The 16,235-nt window shown below is 30.0% G+C and overlaps 1 protein-coding gene across 1 annotated transcript; it reads right to left on the bottom strand.

Moving 5' to 3' along the window:
- Nucleotides 1-10,661: 10,661 nt before the first annotated feature.
- Nucleotides 10,662-14,188, bottom strand: LOC112707513 (putative disease resistance protein RGA1). Its single transcript, XM_025759266.3, has 2 exons — nt 14,004-14,188; nt 10,662-13,574 (listed from the first exon to the last, which is right to left on the bottom strand). Exon 2 carries the CDS (start codon nt 13,571-13,573, stop codon nt 10,991-10,993), a length of 2,583 nt encoding a protein of 860 aa, XP_025615051.1. The 5' UTR covers nt 13,574; nt 14,004-14,188; the 3' UTR covers nt 10,662-10,990.
- Between the last annotated feature and the right edge of the window lie 2,047 nt (nt 14,189-16,235).

Here is a 16,235-nt window from a genome sequence, read left to right as displayed (position 1 = left end):
TTTCGTTATCTATAATGATGCATGTCTTGTTATTGTCGTACAAGCATAGAAACCATGTAATTTTGAATAAGATGAATTCTATGGTGTAGAATAAAAATTCTTTCTATACCTATAGATGTCAGGTGTCAACTTCCCCAAATAGCCATGAAACTATGCTACAATTATGATGCACTGTTGAGTGTTAGACATGATGATAGGAGAACAACTCCTGTGTTGTTTTTCAGAGATAGTAGCAGTTAAAAAAGATTACAGAATTATTATTATGGAAATCAACGATGAGTAATTAATATGTGGCACGTTAATAAGACGGGCTTAGTAGTGTTGTTTGTGGGCCTTAGTTTATATCTGATGTGGGTCATTTGTAGTTCTTTTATAAGTAGGAATGAGTTGTTGTCAATTGGAGTCCACTTACAATTAAATATCTATCATAGTTTATCATTTATTCAATTATTATCTATTGTAATAATTATTTTTAGAATATTTAAAATTTAAAATGATATATCTTTAAAGTTAGAATATTTAAATTTAAATTTAACAAAATAAAAATAATAAACTAAAATTAAACTTTAACTAAATTAAAATTAAAATAATATTATCAAAATCAATTTTTTTCATTTTTAAGATTGGTATATATAATTTTTTCAATTCTAATTAACGAGGGGAGGGCAGTGAACACAATTATTTTTGGATAAATTTCAGATGTATTGAGAAATTATTTATTATGTAATTTTATAATTTTAGATGTGTATAAAATTGTTTATATTAAAAAATATAAACATGAATTTGTTTTGGATGTATACTAAAAATATTTTGTGTATTATCTTATTATTTTGAATGTATTAAAAAATTTGTTTATGTTAAAATAATATAAACATAAATTTAAATAAATTTTGGATATGTACTAAAAGTACTTTATGTATTATCATATTATTTTAAATGTGTTATGAATATCTGTAAAATAATAAAAAAAGCCTACCACAAAAGAAAAATGAAATGTAAAAATATATTTAATTAAATAAACTAACATTGTTTTCAATAAATATTTTAAATGATAAACTATGATAGATGTTTAGTTGCAAGTAAGCTCCAATTGACAACAATTCATTTCTATTTATAAAAGAACTACAAATGGCCTACATCAGACATAAACTAAGGCCCACAAACAACACTACCAAACCCATCTTATTAACGTGCCATATATTAATTAATCATCATTGATTTTCATAATAATAATTCTATAATCTTTTTTAACTGAACCTACTACCTCTGAAAACAACACAGAAGTTGTTCCCCTATCAGCATGTTATTTCTGACGCTCAACAGTGCATCATGATTGTAGCATGGTTTCATGGCTATTTGGGAAAGTTGACACTTGGCATCTATAGGTGTAGAAAGAATTTTTATTCTACACCATAGAATTCACCTTTGAATAATTACGTATGCATTATCTTTAGAGTTTTTTCATATAACATTTATCGACTCCGTCTATGTTACGCTTGCGGTACATAGCCGGTCCTAAACCCGAATAAAGTAGGAGGGTTGTGTTAGGTTTTCGGGCAACCAACATAAAAATATAGCCGAATCCCATGCCATGACATTTATCAACTATTCTTTATTTATTACGAATCATATTAAAACAGATAAAGTTTCGCTCCAAAAATTATTATCTACATAATTTCTTTCATAGATATGTCACAGTAGTTAAATGTATATATAAGCATCATTGTTAAATTTTACATGATAAATTAATAAAGGGACATAACTAATCCACTATTTACTATCGTAGAGGACTAAATTGGTACTTTAATTTTTTTAAAGTTTAATTAATCTGAAGTAGAAAACTTCAAGGACCCAATTATCACCTTACTCAATTTTTTTATTATTTTTTATTTTTTTTATTTACATAGTACCAATTCTATCACTTTAACTAATAATTTAACCGATTCAATCACTAGTTTGATTCTAACAACTATGCGCTTATATGATGTACATTGGACTTGATTAATGTATGTATTTTATTGTAACTTCGGCATTTAGTCCAATTCATTGATAAAGTCATATATTTAATTTAATTCACACTAAAAATAATACATATAAAAATAATAAAAAAACCTAAATAAATTATATTTATTCAAAATTTTCTCTTATTAATTTTATATACATTTCTTTTAATGTGTATATTTTTAAAAATTTATATTAAAATATATTTATATTTTATATGTTTATTATACTTTAGATTTATACTTATTTTATTATAATTTAATTATTTAGGTTGATCTAGATTGAACTTCTAAACAGCTAAATCACACAAGTAGAGTAGTTCAATAAGACAATAAGTCAATAGCTGGTTGGATTCTCAAAAGCTTGGAAAGAATTGAAATTCTTGGTTTGTTAGAATTCAAAAAGTATTGTATTTTCATTTTTTTTGAAAACGGGCCATAGGACCAGAAAGATTGTAATCATTTTTTGGTATTAGAAAGTAATGCAATTACTAACCACAAAGGATTGGGCCGGAAATACATACAGTGTAGATAACGGGCAAAGAACCAGAGCGAGGGCCTATAGAAGAGCCCACAATATCAGTTATGAGTCAAAAGTAAACAGGGAAAACGGTTGAAGTTTTAAAGAGGGAGGCGAGGTTGCTTCCAAAAGAAAGCGAAATTACATACACACATACACACATACACGCACTCTCCATCGCAGTCAACATCACATGCTCCCCACCTCATCACTCCTCCACCAAACTCTCTCTTATGCATAAAACCACCAACCCATGTGGACATCCACCACCACCGCATCCAACATCTCCCCTTAAATACGACGCCGTTTCCTTCCCAACCCTTCAACCCTATAATCATAATAACCGTCATGATCGTCGCCACCGCTGCTCCTGGACTGACGCGATTTCCCAGCGGTTCATGGTGACCGCTGCCGTATCAGCCGCTGCATCCTCCTGGCTCCACAACAGGCGGATCCGCTACCTCTTTCTCCTGCTCTGCTCGCCACTCCTCCTCGTCTTCCTCTGCGCCGTCCTCCCGTTTCTATGTGCCGCCGAGCTCTGCCTCCGCCGTCGCCTGTGGCGGAAGCTAATCCGCGACGAAGAGGAAGGGAGATGCGGTTGCGGCTGCGAAGAGGAAGAAGAAGAAGAAAAGGGGCTTCTTCATAGGTATCTGGAGGATCAGCTTCTTTTGGTTCGATCTATGTACGATTGCGGTGACATTGGAGAAGTTCAGGAGGTGGAGGAGGAAGAAGATCCTAGAAGGGTTGTAGATGTTGAAAACCTTAGTAGTTTTAGGATTCCTCTATTGAGATGATGAAAAACAAAACAAAGGAAACAGAAAAATTCCTTTTTTTTTCTTTTTTTTTTCTTTTGGGACAATTTTAGAACCTTTTTTATATAGATGATGGCTAATTTTCTTCCTTGATTTTCGTTTTTGTTTAACATGATAGGAAAAAGGAATTTGTGTATTGAAGTTGTATGTACTGGTTGAGGGCTTACACTTTGCAGCAAGTTGCAATTATTAACCTTTACTTTTTCTTTTTTGTTAATATTAAACTCTCTAATTGTATTTCTCTGAGTTTAATTTATTTTCTCTTCTTGTAATTAACTTCATTGGTTGTTCCATAGAGCTTTCGAGAGCAACATTTCATTGTATATGCATCGTGGAATTTGGTATCGTATATTGCAGGCAATCCACTCATTTTTAGGAGTTCGTTTGAAAAATTAAAAGTACTATCTTTATACAAAACTAATACATAATAGTTTAAGTGTACGATCAAGTGTCTTTCTAAAATGTAAATATAAAAAGTTTTGACTGAAATATTTATTAAATAACTTTAATAAATTCCCTCACAAAAGACCATGAAAGTAACGCTAACATTACCCATAACTAAAATGGTGTACTTTATGGTGGTTTTGGTGTCGGTAAAATTTTGGTAAAATTTAAAATATATAGATAAAATAATGATTATATTTTTCATTTTTTATCAATATTTTTTAATTTAGAAAAAATAAAAATATAAAGTGTGATGAAATTAAAAAATATTGTAGAATAGTAAATAATATGTTACATTAATTTTAGATATACATTATAAATGTTACCAAAATTGAAATTTTTTTTATATTAAATTATTAGGTGTGAATTTTTAAAAAATGACTCAAACTATGTGTTATACACTGTTGTAGATCTTTATAAAACGAGAGTAATATTTTATCTGTTTATAATTAAAATAATATTTTTTTATAAAACATTAATGATATTTTGTCTTTTCATAATTAATTTTTTTTGTTACATTAATGTCTTGTACTATCACTATAATAATGTAAAATATTAAAATAGTCAAATATTTTTGTATTTTACACTAAAATATTCATATATAAAAAATTTAGCCACCATAATTTCTAAAGAGAACGAATGATGAGACTTGAGAGAATTTATGTGAAGCATGAAGAGGTGAAGATAGATTTGATCTTGTTTTTCTTTTTCACATAAATCATAAGTGGAATAGTTTTTATAAGAGATTTTTCGAAAAAATATTTTACTTCTTTTTAAGATAACTCATAAATGAGTTTTTTTGTGAGAACAACCAAACTTCTTGTTTTACAATCATTTATTATTAATGATTGAAGACCATCATCTTACATTCTGAAATTTTAGGTCCTCAAAGTACAACAAATATGTGTTATCCACTTCAAAGAAGCTAGGGTAGATTTAGTTGCCTTATTGATAAGAGTAAAACTCTAACCCTTAACCATTTTGTGAATCCTTATTTTGCTCTTTATCGATTGAAAAATAATATTGCAGTTCCTAACTACTGTCTTCATCAAATTTTTTATTCTTTCTATTAATGTTTCCGTCTAGACTTAACGGATGTTACCTACATGTATCGTTAACTCAACACGTGTCAAGCAACTATTTAAGGGACAAATCGTTCTCTGGTGACTCAGCAAAATGTTATCTTTTGGAGAAGTTAAAAATGTTTTACTTCTTCTTCTTCTTCTTCTAGAATAGTTTTATCTATTGAAGAAAATACTCACCATATTCAAGGCCCATACATGCCTATCAGGTCATTGGTAATCTTTCTAAAGAGTTCCAAGAACCAAGAATAGGATCATCTCCAACTATTAGAAAGTGTTCGCCAAAAAAGCAATTCTTTTGCAACTAAAATGTTACATGTATTCATTTACAAATAATATATTTCAATCATTGGAATCTGAATGTTAAAAAATATGCAGTAAAAAATTTAGAAGCAAAAAGAAATAAAAGAGGTCCATCAAAATTACTTGTTTGTTCACTTTGTTGAGCTTGAGGCTCTATAGTTTTCAAATCTGACTTTAATGGTTCCAATTCCACCTACAACAAATTTTTACAAACTAACAAATTTCTGCAAATCAAGAAATCTGGTTGAACAAAAAAAGAAGTAAAATGTTTCTGACCTTTTCAAAATGCAGCATTTTGCTGAATCATCAAGAGACAATTTGTCCCTTAAATAATTGCTTGAGACGTGTTGAGTTAACAGTATACGTAGACAATATTCGTTAACTCTAAACAGTAGCATTAATAGAGGGGATAAAAGATCTGACGAAAACCGTGGTTAGAGACTGCAATGTCATTTTTCAATTAATAAGAAGCGGAATAAAATTTACGAAATAATTAAAAACCGAGATGAAATTTTACTCTATTGATAACTTTACATTGGTAGGCATCAAATACAACTCTATCACATTAGTCCCCCAAAATTAAGTAACACTCAATAGATTATGAGTTAAATCATTTATTAAAAGCACGTGATAATTATCCAAACCCACATTTGCAATACCAAAAATTTTGGCTTTAATACAGTTGGTAAACTTGACCGAATCACTAGTCTTGGGTTTGAGATGATTGAAATATTTCTTTTTCTCCAGTCACATACCTCAAACATCTACTATTTATGTACCGCTTCTGATTTTTGGATGTTTTGAGACTTCAAAGACACTTATAATATCAGAAATCTTTGCCTTAGATACCCAAACTTTATCGAGTCCTTCTTGGCTAGTCCTTGAAAACCCTATTTGACGTTTCCTACATTCTTAAATCTGAGGTTTTTTTAAAAATATTTCAATAGTTTCGTAGGATTTATGGACTAGAATCTTCAGCAATTTTCTCTTTTACCAGTGACACTATTTTAGTTTCATGTCCAAGTTGACAATAGATGCAGCTCCTTATTATTTTTAATATAGCCCAAACCAAACTTTTAAAAGATATGATCTTTAATCACTAGATATTAAATCTATATTCATTTGTGCCATTTACCATTTTTTCAAGTTCAAAAGTGAGAAGCTTATTAACTTTTATAACCTCAAAAATTTTTTTCTTTTCAGTTTGACTATATTTATGTGATTGTTTTTGAGATTCCTCCATCTCAAGTTCTATCTTCTAAGATGCAGAAGCATATGATTATCATTTAATTAATATATTTTGGTATTTATTTTAAAAAATTTTAATTATTTAACATGAAAATTAAAGAAAAATATAAATTGGATTGATTCATGTGATTTCTCAGAAGAAATAAATAAAGAAATTTGAGTAGTATAAATTGTTAGAATTTATGATTAAATGTGTACTTAGTTAATATAAATTGATTTTAATATAAATATAATATTACACTTTTAAATACTATTTTTTTGCTAAAACTCCCCACACTCACTCGTCAAAATGCGTTATGCTAGGGAGAGGTCTTCACACCCTTATAAAGCATACTTCGTTTTCCTCTTCAACCGATGTGGGACCTTACAAAAACTGAACCAGTAATCGAATCAATTAGATTACTGTTTACTAGTTTAATTGGTGGATTACTAGTTGAATCATTTAAATTATAATTAATAAATATAAATTTTAAAAATATAACTTAATTTATACATGTTATATATTTGAGAAAAAAAAAAGACAAATGAAAAGCAGCTTGACATCGTGGCAACTATGCTAGTAAGCTACTACACATGCAATCTAAGTTTGAACCAAAAGATGAGCCTTTTTTTTTTAATTGTTGACTTGTAATTTTGACTAATTTACACCGATTTTGATCGATTTGTATCAATTCATACCGGTTTTAACAGATTTTATCCGATTTCGATCAATTTTTTTTCTTAAACGGTTAGAATATTAGACTAAATCAATTTAAAATTTGATTTACCAATTTTTTGATCAAATCGATCGGTCCAATTTTAATAATTATGGTAATAACAATATTTTTAGTACAGTTTGAAATCAATATAAAAGAGACAGGTGACTTATGAATTAGGGAGATTCTACTTATTATTATTAGCAACAAAAAGCATTTTTGGATGAAGACAATGAATGTCCTCTTGAATTTAAGAAGGTTTTCCTCCCACTCAACACTCATCTCGATCACAGATTTTGTCAAAAACACCAAACTAACACCTTTGAAGTTATCAATAATTTTTTTCTACTGCTCATTCAGTTTGCTGTATTTAACTTTTTCAAGAAAATTAACCCTATAGTAGCACCAGCACCGAAATAGTTTTAAATAAAAAAAAATATATAAATAACAAAAAGATAAAAAAAATACAAATGTAAAAATTGGAAGGTATAATACTGCTTAAATTTAGGCCTAATGCATCTCTTATTTTGGCAAGAGTTATATAGATTTTCCCATAGTACGTCTCCAAGAATTTTTTATAGAGATAAAAAAAGTATCAATTTCCTCAAGAGTTTGTGCCAGATATTCAATGATGGAATATCTCTCAAGGAACCAAATCCCATTTCCTCGATGATAGATTTTTTTCATTCATTCATGTTGGCGAATACGTTAGCTATCGATCTTGTTGAGCATCTCAAATCGTGAGTTTTCTGCAAGGATTTGAAACACTATGTTATGTGATATATTTATAACACAAAAATAGAGTTGATTTAATGTATATATGCTTATATCGTAAAGTGGCTTCTCTTTTTTTTAAGATGGTCTTCTTTGTCATTTTGGCGGTAAAAAATAAAAAAAACTTGTAGCAGCATCAAGTGAACCTCAATTAATTCACAAATGAATCAAAATTAGTTCTGATTTGAACAAAAACTAACTAAACAACCACACAAGAACAAGTTCAGCAAATTCAAGTGAAACGAAACCAAATGAAGCTAAATTTAACTAAGAAATGAACCAAAATTTTTTAAGGAATAAAAAATTTGGTCAATACTTAACAGCAGAATCAAGTGAACCTCAATTAATTCACAAATAAACCGAAATTAGTTCAGATTTGAACAAAAACTAACTAAACAACCACACATAAACAAGTTCAGCAAATTCAAGCGAAACAAAACCAAATGAACATAAATTAAACTAAGAAATGAACCAAAATTTCTTAAGTAATAAAAAATTTGATCAATACTTAACAGCAGCATCAAGTAAACCTCGGTTAATTCACAAATGAACCGAAATTGGCTCTGATTTGAACAAATCATAAAGACTCAATTATTAACAAAAACACATCCAATACATTTTTGGATCTAAATGATCCTCAATTAAACTAAGAAATGAACCGGATTATTTATAAGAACCAATAAAATAACAACACAGTTTGATTCGATGCCCAGATACAGAGAAAAACAAGAAAAAATTGAATCAGAGAAACTCGATCTACTAAATGAACGAACTCGATCCACTAAACTCTAAAACTAACTAGTAGAAATGCGAGAATTGCAAGAAATGTGAAGGAGAATTAGAAACTGAACATAATAACAAGTAGTTTTGTTAGTACCTTAAGGAATCTATGTTATTCTTTTTCTGTGTTTTTTGTTAATGATCTTAAATGCACCACCGGATTTTGCAATAGTTTTCATAGAGAATTTGAAATATTTTTGAGAGATTTTGAGTAGGAGATATGAACGGTTTTTCAAATTAGAGCGCGAAAAGACAGGTAACATTTTTGGGGTTTCGGCGCATGTACACGCTCTTTTAATGAGAATGATTTTTGTTGGTGTTGGGCCTGCTTGGTTGGACTTGGATGCAATAAGACTTGGATGTGTAGCAGATCTGTTTTAAATAATTATCAAATAGTAATTTTTAAATTTTATTTATTAATTGATCTTTTATATATTATTTAATTCTAAAATCTATCTTGTATTTTATAAACTATTATTTTATTATTCATCATCTATCTTAATTTGACAACTCTATCATTAACAATTTGATATTCTATTATTTATCTTCAATCATTTTTTTATTTTATTCTAAGTTTGAAATCCTAATCTTATCTTTTTCAAACCCAAGATTAATAATTTCACAATCTATCATCAATTTCTTTATCAATTGCCCAATTTTATAATTGTAATTGTTTATAATTCACTGTGATTATCAATTTATTGTAGTGACCCTAATCATCATTTATCAATTGTTAGGTATGTGCTCTTTGTAATAGGAGAAATCGTAATTTGCAGAAAAACAATCAATTTTTTCATTTAAGTAATTAATTGGTTAGTGAATGAAAATCTTTCTCTTTTTCAACTGGCAGAAAAATAATTAATTTTTTTATTCAAATAATTGATTGGTTAGAAATGAAAATCTTTTTCCGTTTACAACAATCGATTGTCTTACGAGCAAAAGCTCCGTTTTTGTTCTAATCAATCGGTTTTATCACCTATCTAATTGATTGGTTGAGGGATCCAATTGATTGATTGAATTATCCAATTGATTGGCTCAAAAAAACAATTAATTAAAAGATTTTTCTAATCGATTGTATTCGTAACAAACAAACATGTATTTTTTATTGTTTATGCTATCGAACAAATCAAAACAATTTATTATATAAATTCTTTTCAAATGATTCATGTTTTTTTTTTCTTTTTTCAATAAAAGTTCAATTAAAAAGAATAATTCGCATATCGGAGTTCCTTTTAACAAAAATAGATTACTGCAGGCATAAAATAGGATCCAACTTCGAAAATGGATCCTCTCTAGTTTTTTTTAACATTTGGCAGAATACAGTGTGATCTCTCACCTTTGATTCTATAAGTAGGACCAAAAATAAATAAGAGAAAGAACAATGAATGGTTAGATTAAATACTGGACACCATCCAGTTTTTTTTACTGAAAAAGATCCACTAGAAAAATCACCGCTAAATTAATCTAAAATGGTTAAATTATTTTCATTTATGTTAAAAAGAAATTTAACAAGAAAAAGAAAATTTTGCCCAATCAATGATATGCTCGATCTAATCAAGCAACAAAGTTTTGCTCCCATAAAAGAAAAAACTTAGTCCACCAAGAAACAATTATAAGAAAAAAGAACATAAAAGAGTATTAGAGTAATTAGCAATTAATTCACACTGCTTTGTTAATTAGAGCATTCAACACCGGACAGAAGGAATTAACGTTCCCACAGAACATCCCTTTCTTTAAACAAAACCACCAAACTAGCCTGAGAAAAAAGGGTCTCTCTGGTTCAGCCATTTTCTGTTTTCATTTTCCCAGAAAATAGAAAATGATACAGAAAACGTGTTTAGCTATCCATTTCATTTTCAATTTTAAAAAGCGTGACCAAAACTCTAAAATTTTGAAAATGATTATGAGACATTTTCCCTGGTTTCACTTTGGGCGGATCCATGCATCACAATAAAAATTGAAACCAAAATTAAGAGAACTTTATTGTTAGAACAGATTCATAGTTTCAAAGAAAATTTAGAGATCAACTCATCAAATAGAAACTTTAGCGACAAGCAATACAGAGCAGCAAGTTACTGCCACAAAATAATGTTCGACACATAAGAATACCAAATGGTATTTCAACAATTTTAACTCTTTCCAAAAGAAGCGAAATACAGAATCGCTTTATGAAACTATCCAAGTGCAAAACACAATTTAAGGGTGGATTACGTAATTAAAAACCATTTGCATAAAGAGATTGTAGAGGTCAGGTATCAAATAATTGAGAGAATACTTCGAAACTTAAGGAAGACGTAGAATCATAAACGAACTCCATTACCAAGGGAAGGTCTCAATTTATATACTTGAGTAGAGAAGGTGGTAAGGGTAAGATCAGAACTTTTGGAATGTGAGAAATTTTATTCCACTCGTCACCGTGATTTCGTGCACAACTTTCCTCCAACTGTGAGCAAGAATAAATGCAGAGTCTCTGTAATGATTTGAGGTTTCGCAGTCCTTCAGGTAGCGATGTCAAACCATCACAATTGTTTATTTCAAGAACCGCGAGTTCTGTAAGGTTCCCTATCCAATCTGGTAGTTTCTTGCCACAAAATCCGTTTATTACTAGTCTTTTAATTGATTGATGTGGCTGCAAGCCTTCTAAAATCACCTCATCTTTCAAACCATCTTCTTCTTGTTGTATGGTTGTTTTGAAACCTCTGTTGAAAAGAGGATCCGACACCAAACTTATAGCCTCCTCTTCACACTGCCACTGCCACTGCAATTCCAATTCTTGAAGATGTGGCTTCTGAAGAAGTACCTTTGCAGACTCAACACTCGCAGCGATGCCTCGGAGTGAATTCAACCCTTTAATTTTTAGCTTCCCTCTTAGATTGTTTAGCCCACTCAGCTCACTTAAACTAAGCTTGCTTCCATGGCCTAACACAAAAAGTGTTAGTGTTTGAAGGCCAGTCAACTGTTCCAACCCGGGTGGCATACATGTCAAACTCACACAAGAATCCAACTCAATATGCCGAAGACTCATCATTTTGTTGATATCTGCTGGCAATTCTTTGAGGTTGGAACAATTTGAAAGTTTTAGAGTCTGCAAGTTATATAGGCTGGTAATTTCTGATGGAAGGCTTTGAATATTGGCATTCCCTTGAAGATCAATGTATCTCAAATGCTTCAACTCTTCAATGCCTTTTGGAATTACTGTTATGTCCAGCGCGCGAAGCGTTAACACACGTAAGCACCTAAGGCTTATAAGTGAACCAAAAGAAAAAACCAAGTCTCTACTTGAATGAATTGGTTGTCTAGGAACATGAAATGTCCTCAACTTGTCCCCATTGAGCAAATAAGATGATAATGTAGCTGCAGAAAACAATGGGATATTATATGACAGATAACGTGTTTTCTTTCCTACATTTACTTCTTTTTCACCAACAACAGCATATTCTCTCCCAACCACAAGCAGTGATAGATCATGTATAAGATCATGCATTTTATATGCAGTTACATCACCACAGTCATTGGTAGTGGCAGCTTCAAACAGAGACATTGACAGCAAATTCATGAAGTATTCATGGCCGATATCCTCTGCAGAGCGAATGTCATCTGTTGTTCGAATGAACCCTTCCGCGACCCATAACTGGATGACTGTATTCTTTTCAAACATGAAACCTTTGGGAAATAATGAACAATATGAAAAACAATTCTTCAAAGGGGAGGGAAGATGATCATAACTCAGTTTGAGAATTGCAAAGATTTCATCCTTCTGTGGATCAATTTTTGAAAACTCAACATCCCTGAAATATATCCAATCACTGCGGCCCAAGTTTCGCAAATACAAGAGGCTGCCAATAGTCCTTATGGCAAGTGGAACCCCAGAACACTTTTTAACAATGTCCCTCCCAATTGCTACCAGCTCCAAATCATTTGGTTCTTTCTCCCTATCAAAAGCAACCCGACAGAACAATTTCCAAGATGTTTCTACATCCATACCCTTCAAGAAAAGGGGTGGCTCTGTGCCCATGATCTTTGCCACTTTTTGATTGCGTGTTGTTACTATTACCATACTCCCTTTTGCTCCCTCCATCAGTAAGCTATTCAGTTGGAGCCACAACTCGCGATCCTCACTCCACACATCATCCAACACAAGCAGATACTTCTTCCTTTCAATTTTTTTCCTAAGTTCTTGTTGGACTTCCTCAACCTCACAATCCTTATTATTATTGTGTCCGATCATTTTTTGAGCTATTCGCCTTATGTCAAATTCATCAGATACACAAACCCACATTATTAGCTCAAAATAGTTCCGAACGGCCTTATCATTACACACTAGCTGAGCAAGAGTTGTTTTCCCTAATCCTCCAATCCCAACAATGGGAATCACTGAAAGGTTACTTGTCACAGAATTGTTCCCCAGTAGATAACTTTTAATAAGCAATTTTTCCTTCTGTCTCCCAAAAACTTCATCTTCACCCACAAAAGAGTATGTTTGCCTTCGTCCCCTGTATGAAACTGGAGGCTCAATCGAACAATCTCTCAGTTGCAGCACGTGCCTATCATTTGCAATATCATCTAGCCTCTTCCGGATTTCTTTCATTTTACGGCCCATTTTATGAGCATAGACCATTTTGTTTTTCCAAGAGAATAGAGTTTTCATTTCTTTTATCATCTTGCTTCTCAAAGCCTCGGTGGAGAAATCATCCAGTAAGTCATCTGCATCATATAATACGTCTTTCAGCTGCTCCAACCAATTACTAATTTGATTGTTAGTAGCTTTTGCTTCTGCATCCAAGAGAACAGCTTTTATTGAAGTGGTGATCCTCTTCATTCTTTCTTGATCAGCTTTGAGATTCCATATGAATCTGAACTCTTCAACTGCCAGAGAAGCAATCCCTTCAATGATCTTTCCAGCAAACGCATCCATCCTATATTATTCAAACATAATTTTGAAAATGACCATAAGTCTGACTTGTTTTAGTAAATAAATTCTAATATTAGTGAATGAAGAAATAATAAAAAATTAAGAACTCAACATCGTAATTTGTTGTTTATTTGAATTATTAAAATTTCAAATCATAACACAACTATATTCAATGAGATGCCTTTTCTTTTTTCCTTCCATATCACTGGAATAATAATAATAATGAAAGCATCTAACTGATGTCAAGAAAGGAACTAGGTTTGATTTCAATCATTCCATGCTTCGTCATCAAATTACGAAGTTCAACCATATATAACTCTATACAAAGGAAACGCACATCAATGATTCAATTGAATTATTAAAAAAAAATAAAAAGAAAGAAAACAAAATAAAACGCACGCACAGTAGTTGATAATTAGAGAAACTACCATACCTTAGATATTATCAAAAAGGAAGCAGCAGAAGCAGTTGTTGAGTTGCGTTGTCTGTTTTGTGTTGTGGAAGATGAGCTAAGTGTGGATATGAAATTAGACGTAATACATAACATTATTGATCTTTGCCAAACAGATATCAATAGCAGTTTCAATGGACTTGGAAGTCAATGCCACGACTTACAAACAAGAAATAATGAATATTAAATACGCATGTTCATGGATGAAAAATAAATCGAAAATTGGATGTGCTTCATTGGAGCATTTTCAGTTTTTATATTCATTCAAAATAAAAAATAAAAATATGTTAGTTTGATTTTAATGAAAATGTTTTTCTTTTAATTGGTCGTTGCTCTTTTTCGTACTGTTTAGGGTTGAAAGTGAGTCAAGTAAACTCAAAAGCCGATTCGAATTCGACTCATTAATAGTTCGATAAGCTGAACTTGTGAGCTGGCGAGCCGAGTTTGAGCTTGAAATTGAGCTCATAAATTAAATTATTCGAGTTTAAGCTTGAATAATCTCAGCTCATTAACTCGTGAGCGAATTCGATTATATATATAATATTAAAAGTATAGATTAAATACATATTTTATATGCGTATTAATAATTTAATATATATATATATATATATATAATAGTAATATATAATTTTACATATATATTTTAATTATTTAAAATTTTATAGTAATTTTTATATATAATTTTGATGTAGGACATAAACAAAAAAATTATAATTGATAAATAGACAATATACAAAATTTATTTTTTTAATTAATATTAATATATATACATTATAATTTATTTATATAGAATTATAAATTATGTTTCTATTATTTGAACTCGTGAGCTTTCGTTGAGTCGATCTTGAGATTACAAACTAACTTTGATTATTAATTAGTCGAGCCGTGAGCTTTTTGTGATGCTAACTTGAGTTTGGTTTAGTTCGACTCAAATTGACTCACTTTCAGTCCTATTATTACCTCATGAGTCATGTCACTATTCTTTTGGTATTTTTTTTACATTAATCTGTCTTCAAAATGACATTTTGAGAATTTTGGTTTCTCCGGATTTTTTTTTAGCATTGTGCTGATTTTTGTTAAGAGTCTAAATTTTGTTTTACTTCTACTCTTATGGTTAATAGTTACATGTAACATTGTTGATATTTCTTTTTTCTGTTGCGTTTTATATTTAATAGTTGATATTTATTAGCATAAGATGGAAAATTTGAAACTGAAGATAGCAAACAATGGTCCAGTGAAAATACAAAGATTTATATAGACATATTATATGAGCAATAAGAATGAACAGCTGTAATGTTCAACATTTGGAAGAACTGGCTATAATTGTTGGGAAATATTCCGGTGTAGCGAGCTAGGCTAAAGAAAAAGTATAATTAACTGCGCATTAAATATGGCGAGTTTTCAACTTTGCTAGCTCGAACAAGAATTTCATGGGACATTACATCTAATAAAGTGAATACTTGAAAAGAAGTATGGCGACACTTATGTACGGTATGTTCAATTATATTAAGTTAAAATATTATTATTTTATTTATATTAATTTATTTTATTTCATAAAATTTATTTGTTTTTTTGTATTTATACTTGTGAGGAAGAAAGGAACTACATAAAGTTTAAGAAATGAATTTATGTACGAAGGAACTACATAAAATTTAAGAAGAATGAAATAAATTTATGAAAGACTATAATATTTTAAGAAGAATAAATACAAGCAAAGAACTATTTTTTGCATCCAGAATAACCATTTAGTAGGGGTGTTCAAATTCAAACCGATCTAAATTAAATCGTTTATCCAATTCAATTTAAACCGAAAATCGATTAAAATCACACTAATTCAGATTTAATTGGATTATAATTTTTACAAATCGCTGAATCGGATCGAATTTCGGATCTAATTTTCATAACCGATCCAATCCAATCCAAACTACACAATGTGTTATAATATTATTATTTTATTATTATATTTATAATTATACTTTTAACATGTTCAATTTTTTATATATTTTTATATTATTCATATATTATTATTATTTAATAAATATTTTATGTTCAAGATATTGTTTATTTATTTATTTTAACTAACTTATAATTTTATTTCTATTGTTATGTTATTGTTGGCTTTTTAAGATATTGTTGAGACTTGTTATGTCATTATTGATTATTTAAAATTTGATGTTGAAACTTATTATACGTATTTAATTTATAAAACCGCAA

This window comes from Arachis hypogaea, chromosome 8 (assembly GCF_003086295.3).
Source record: "Arachis hypogaea cultivar Tifrunner chromosome 8, arahy.Tifrunner.gnm2.J5K5, whole genome shotgun sequence".
Taxonomy (NCBI): Eukaryota; Viridiplantae; Streptophyta; class Magnoliopsida; order Fabales; family Fabaceae; genus Arachis; species Arachis hypogaea.
This window is presented reverse-complemented; position numbering and strand designations above follow the sequence as displayed.